Raw genomic sequence first — 6,866 nt, forward strand, 5'->3', positions numbered from 1 at the left:
ATCGTTTGTATTTATTTATAACTGTCTCGTGAATAGTGCATAATTGTGTTCGATACAAGACTTATACCTCAAAGTTTGATGCAAATGATACAAACACAATCTCAATATGCATGTTGATATAATATGCTAATTATTGTGTATGTACATATATCATGTATATAGATATCATGCCTTCATAGTAACTATTTGTACATAATATGAATATCACCGCTAATGGTGGAGATAAAGATGAGTTGAGTTGAGTACACTCTATAATTGCTCAACTAAATATTAACAACATATAAGCTATATAAAGGCTGGAACTTTTGGATAAGGTAACTAAGATATTTATCGATCCAGAACCAAAATGCAATTTGTGTTTTGTAATAATGTTTTCTTAAGTACAATTTGAATTGAAACACAATTTATTTCTGAGTTTGTTTGTTTGTGGTTAAAGGTATTTCCGAGTATTATATATTAAGTATAACCAAGCACATACACTGGTAACACGTTTCTATATACAACACATGTATTATTTACATAACACTTTAAATCTATCTTAAATGAAAAAGCAATTGACAAACATTTACACCGCAATTTTCAAAATAAAACAAAAACACAATAAAAATGTTATAGAAATAACTAAACATGTATTATAGATAAAGTTATTGCATTTTGTAATGCTGTGCTTTATTTCAATTGAAATCGGATGGAATATATGTAATTTTGCAATCTTTCGACACCATAAAAGCTTGGTTGTAACTTAAATTAATACAAATTGTATAAAGAAAAATCTACGCAACACACTCTTTTAAATGGATCCTAAATATTATGTGGTCACCAGGCACCTAAGTTTGGCATAGTTTCTTGAAACACACTTGTACATCTTTATCTAAATAAATGTTAACTTAATAAGGGCATATAAATAAAGAAGGTGCATTACATTAAGCTGTTAACAGATCCCAAAGAAAAAGATATAAGCAAGAGGAAAATCGAAACGACGCATGGACTTAATCTATTGGTTGCGTTGTTGTTTCCTTTTGTTGCCTGAGTTGTTGAGCCTTGTCGAAGCAGATCAGCCTCGCTTTCCCATTCATCTGTTTGTGAATTGAAAGCAAAGTTTTCTTGTACGCCAGACGCTGAAGCTTTCACTGGTCTCTTAATGAAAGGCGGCATTTGAATATGCGGCAGTTCGGTTATAGCTAGTGCCCCGATTTTAACGCAAACATCAATTTGACATTCATCGACGACAGCCGCTAAATGCTGACTATAACTTGTCGGGCAATATCTCTCGTCGGCGGTGTATGGGTTTTCAGAAGAACAGCTGCGGAAACCGGCAAAGGGAACAGAACTTTTGGAACCGAATTCAAAATCAGTGCTAACACAGACTGACAACTGTGCAACTTTTAATGCGTAAAATGGCTCTGGGCAAGAAATAGCCCTTGTGATGGGATTTTCGTATTGTGGTGTGAATGTTCCGCCAAACAACATACCGCTTTTCGGGTTTGTAGAATTTTTCGCAGCGCACCAGTAAGCAGAGTAAGAAGCATAAGTTGAATATGTTTCTTTTTCATAACAAGTTTTATGCCACAGAATTCCACATCTGGATTCTTTTGTAACCACACATGAGCCAAATAAGGAGCCTTTGTTCAACAGAATTGGTTCGTATGTCTCTTCACAAGAAAAGTCACCGGTCAAAGGATTTCTCGTTGTTGCACTGTCGCATAAATGTTCGCCTTCGCAGCCATCACGCATGGCAAGCATAGTACAATGTTGAAACACTCCGCCAAATACGAATGATTCTGTGGGAGCCCTGCAAGTTCCATCGTCGACATTCGCGCTGAAATCAAAACCTGGAGAACCTATAATTGTACAACCTTTAAGTGTGTTATGCTTGTAATATGATTCCACGGCGTCTTTTACTTACTCGTACGTTTGGAAGACAGCGGTCGATGGCATATCCGGTAGGGTGTATTCGTTTATAAAATGATAGATCGGGTCCCCTTCCTTGTCGATTGGCACCTGGTTGTTGTTTATCGATTCGATCCAACCTGTTTTGAACCCTTCAGTTGATCTGAAATATATCAAACATCGCATTGAAGTACTGTTGATGGAAATATGATAGACGTATTCGTATTAGAAGAAGTTGCACTTTACGTTCAAGGTATAAATTAGTTGAAAGGTACCGTGTATAGATAACTTATGAAAGCGATCGTGAATTGTGTTTTTTTATTTTAATTATTAAGAGAAAATACATACATCGTACAGCTTGACAACTATAAAGCCACATGTAGCACACCAATATGTATACAATTGTTTATAGTCATTAATTTTTATTGTATCATGTTTCGGGCTCCGAGTTTATTTATAACTTATACTGTTGTATAAGGTGATGTTGTTAATTCATATTTACAGAAATAAATATACAGAAAAAAGACAAATAATGAAATGTTAACGTACGTGTATTCAATTCCACCAAGGGCCAAGATGTCGCCAGCTTGCACGTAATTATTGTAAGCCTTAATACTCTCTTCCATGTCTGTCGTTGATGTTTCAATTCCAATCTTTCCTGTAGTTATTATATTGAACTTTGCTTCAGCTCCATTGATTATCTCTTGTTTGTCAACAGAGGAAAGCATAAGAAATGTCGAATCTAGATAGTCTACCTAAGAATAGATAACAATATATGATACATCACATTGAAAGATATAAAGATATAAACAATCTTTAAAAGGCATTTTAAGTGTTCGGTTGAATACTCAAACAGTAGATCAAGTATCCCATTCAAGCTCCCGTTACGCTAACCGTTCAAGGGCGGCGACTCCAATATTTATTTATTAATAATATCTGTTATGTGTTCCCGTTTCGGATAGAAAAATCCGACCCGAGGGCACCTGCGTTGCCTGGTAACGAGGCTTGCCGAGTTACCGGCTACGCAGCGTGCCCGAGGGTCGGAATTTTCTATCCGGAACGGATACACATGATAGATATTTTTTCAAGCATACCTTAATTATTTTTTGTGTGAAGAAACTGCATAAAAAAGCTCATTTTTGTACATTTCACCAAAAAGCGCGTGCGATAATGTTTACTGACGTCATGACGCGCAGTATTTTTATTCACTGTCAACGTCAATAAGTTCCTTCGATATCAAGTCTTTGAAGGGTTATTTCGTTGTTGTGAAGATATATTTTGCAAAGTTAATGTTTATGAAACTCATCTATTGAAATCTCATAATCATGGTTACTTAAAGTATATAATAAAAGAGATAAAAAGTATTACGTCACAGCGCGTGACTCATCTGGCATTGGGGGATGCCAGATGGGATTTTCCAGCACGGCTGACGTCACCGGAAATGCCTATCCGGTGTGCTAGAAAATGATATCCGATGCATGTGTTACTCTCCCTTAGTGTCTGTTAGGCCTATCCTAGTCCCCTTAAACAAGGTATTTGTTATGTTTTTGGCTACTGGGCATTAACTAAATGATGTAAAGGAAACATAAAATAATATTGCAAATACCAATGTACCTGAACGATCATCGCTCCCAGCTCGACCCCTGTAACCACATGTGTTCCGTATTCCCGTACGAGTATCTGGCTTTCGTATGTCGCGAGGTCTGTTCGGTTATGCAGTAAATGTTGTCCAATTTTGTTGACCCTTTTTTTGAACGAATCCGTGAGTGTGTTTACCGATTCAATTTTTGTTTTGTATTTCGAATATCTAGCCTTGAAGAAAAAGAAGTATGTATAAAACGACAACACATAACAGCGCTGATATTTGTGAATATTGTAGTTTAAACATTTTTAAGACGTAAGCATTTTTTCTCAAATAAATAAACCGAATAACGGTGATTTTGAACAAAAACCTGGAATAAATAACACTCAGTTGAGATATCAAATATAATATTGTTCATGTGTATGTTCAATGTCAAGACTGCACTACGCCACGTAACGGGTACGAGGCATTTACTATACTATTGTTTGAGTGATGGTATAATAATGCCTAAGATATAAACATGATTAACTCCCTGTGTATAGAAAATATAAATGCATTGCACGACGTCACAATAAGACATTTTAAAAAAGTTTAAAATCAATAAAGTATACGTTTTAAGGGATCACGCAACTTTTCTTAAACTATTTCTTAAAATGCTATGCAACAATTGACAATAATGTCTTAATTATGTCCTAAAACAAGAAAGTATGCCAAGAAGCAGCTTGACGAACGGAATATTTTTATTACAGAAATATATTAGACATTTTAACTCTACGATGTTGTAAGGTAAAAGAAATGTCATCTGACGGTTCAAAGATACGTGTCGTAGCTTTTTGTGGCAAGCTAGTTGTCCCTAAATCACCTTCAAATATCATTGCAGACCTAACACTGAGATATATTCATTATGACGTGCCGATTTGGTTTAACATGTTTTTTTTAACAATCATAGAAACACAGAAGTATTCTTATCATATCAAAACATATGTCCTTTAAAGTCAATATAAACAGTTAGAATAATTCGTATCACAAAAATTGAATGAGATTGACAGGCGTTTTGCATGCACACATTTGGTAGGCGCTATATTTATATAGAACATTGCAAAGCAACATATGAAACAATGATAGCCTCAAGATCTCAGGAAAAATATAAATACTTACTTGGGATCTTAACGATATCGTTTTTCCAAAAAATTGCTTTTTCTTTATTTTTGCATATTCGCTTGAAAATTTTCCGCTTATTTTGACAATGCCTGGGATTTTTAATCCGACTTCAGCGTTGATTGAAGAAGCCGTAGAACTTGTAAAATTATCCCAGTGTTCCATGACCTCCGAAAATGTGTGTAATTGACTCGTCTTTGTTGGATATACCGCAAGACTATCAGGAATCAAAAACTTTTGGTCTGCTGTTGTTCGACACTCGTTGTATTGGTGGTCGATGACCATATTTCTGTCTTCATTTTGAAGGTTATCCCATCCTTGTCCAGGTAATGTTTCTAATAAATAAATGTCTTTTAGTCCAAGCTCGGTGATACATGTGTGCGGGTGGCCAGCAGGTAGAGAGTATGCCAAGGAGGACGGCAGCAACAGTAGCAGCCAACATAAACTAGAACCATACATCGTTGGATTTGCAGCAGATATGAATCAACCGCACAACCAGGTAATTTATACTTGTTTCAAAAACGTATATTGGCCGTGCACCGTTTACAGAAAACGCATTTTGAATTCATAAATGCAATCAGATATGTTTTTCTTACTTCTTATCACGCGATTCATTTTCCGTAAATTGGAGGCTTTTTATCAACACAATGGAAACCTAAACCAAGCGCAATCGCATGTAAAACATTTCATGTTTTTCTATTTAAATCGTTCTACTTCACTTTACTGCTATGCATTTGGTTTAAACAAGATGATACATTTTAGCTCTGTATGAGCGATTATCTCATTACTTAATTCTGATAATAAACCTCTGCTAATAAGATCAGCTAATTTCTGTATCAAGGCTTTGGAGATTATAAGTATCTTCCATGGCCGATAATGTAAGATAGGTTCATCCCAACCCATGCGCGAAGGTTGGGATGAACCTATCTGACACGAGCGGCCATGGAAGATACTTTTTTCCCATCTCAGTTAAACAAAATAAAGTAAAATTGTATTTTTTCGTTGAAACTCTTTTCGGCGTAGTGAAAATAAATGCGTATAAATATGTTATATTTCGTGGTTGTCATGGATATGCGCGCAGTGATTAAGATTATGTTAATAGTCAAATCGTTCTTGAAATAGTTCTTAGTAGAGTGCAGCATTATTTCTTGAATTTAGCGTGAAAACTTTTTATGGTGCATTTGAAGCGAGAAATAATTAATTAGGATTCTAAATATTGCCACACGACAAGGTATCCATGATGCTACAGATTACGGTCTTCAACAAGGGAGGTAATTGTGTGATGACAATAAAGAAGAGTACCATACGGATACGTTTTATCTTTGCCCGTGGGCAAGATAAGAATTTGTAGCATTGTCAAATTCGTTGATCTACTTTTCTGAGGTGAGAGAAAAAGGTTTTCCTTGGCGATAAACACTTTCCCGTGTTTTGCACGTTCATGGTGATATACAACATTTAAATGCCAATTTCCAAACATATTCTTGTCGTTTGTTGATTACTTACTAGCTAGGGATATGAGAGTCATAGCTCAGTCTGGTATAATACAAAAAACACTTTCCGGTGTTTTGCACGGTGACTTACCTATCTCAGGTTGTCGTGGCGATGTACACTTTCCTGTGTTTTGCCCGGTGACTTACTTATCTCAGGTTATCGTGGCGATGTACACTTTCCCGTGTTTTGCCCGGTGACTTACCTATCTCAGGTTGTCGTGGCGATATACACTTTCCCGTGTTTTGCCCGGTGACTTGCCTATCTCAGGTTATCGTGGCGATATACACTTTCCCGTGTTTGCCAGGTGACTTAGCTATCTCAGGTTGTCGTGTCGATATACACTGTCTCGTGTTTTGCCCGGTGACTTACCTATCTCAGGTTGTCGTGGCGATATACATTTTCCAATATATTGCCCGGTGACTTACCTATCTCAGGTTTTCGTGGCGATATACACTTACGTTGACTTACCTATCACAGGTTATCGTGGCGATATACACTTTCCTGTGTTTTGCACGGTGACTTTCCTATCTCAGCTTGTCGTGGCGATATACACTTTCCTGTATTTTGCACATTGACTTACCTATCTCATGTTATCGTGGCGATGTAAACTTTCCTGTGTTTTGCACGGTGACTTACCTATCTCAGGTTATCGTGGCGATTTACACTTTCCTGTGTTTTGCCCGGTGACTTACCTATCTCAGGTTGTCGTGTCTATAAACACTGTCTCATGTTTTGCCCGGTGACT

At 36.6% G+C, this 6,866-nt stretch overlaps 1 protein-coding gene across 3 annotated transcripts; it reads right to left on the bottom strand.

The window, feature by feature from the left end:
- Positions 1–5,158, bottom strand: LOC128241622 (macrophage-expressed gene 1 protein-like). 3 transcript variants are annotated; one of them, XM_052958636.1, is made up of 5 exons: positions 4,631–5,158; positions 3,505–3,702; positions 2,440–2,645; positions 1,907–2,053; positions 1–1,819 (listed from the first exon to the last, which is right to left on the bottom strand). In XM_052958636.1, the coding sequence occupies exons 1-5, from the start codon at positions 5,087–5,089 to the stop codon at positions 919–921; spliced, it is 1,911 nt and encodes a 636-aa protein (XP_052814596.1). In that variant the 5' UTR covers positions 5,090–5,158; the 3' UTR covers positions 1–918. The 3 variants fall into 3 exon arrangements, with proteins under 3 accessions (XP_052814596.1, XP_052814597.1, XP_052814598.1); XM_052958638.1 differs by having other exon boundaries at positions 1,677–1,832; XM_052958637.1 differs by lacking the exon at positions 4,631–5,158 and having other exon boundaries at positions 2,440–2,548; positions 3,505–3,637.
- Between the last annotated feature and the right edge of the window lie 1,708 nt (positions 5,159–6,866).

Source organism: Mya arenaria, chromosome 7, assembly GCF_026914265.1.
Source record: "Mya arenaria isolate MELC-2E11 chromosome 7, ASM2691426v1".
Taxonomy (NCBI): domain Eukaryota; kingdom Metazoa; phylum Mollusca; class Bivalvia; order Myida; family Myidae; genus Mya; species Mya arenaria.

Bases quoted from the DNA above. Each gene is read 5' to 3' on its own strand.
- LOC128241622 (XM_052958636.1), bottom strand. From the start codon at position 5,089: ATGTATGGTTCTAGTTTATGTTGGCTGCTACTGTTGCTGCCGTCCTCC. The intron at 3,703-4,630 runs GTAAGTATTTAT...TTTTTCTTCAAG, and splicing joins CGATATCGTTAAGATCCCAA to GCTAGATATTCGAAATACAA. The intron at 2,646-3,504 runs GTACATTGGTAT...ATCTATTCTTAG, and splicing joins TGGGAGCGATGATCGTTCAG to GTAGACTATCTAGATTCGAC.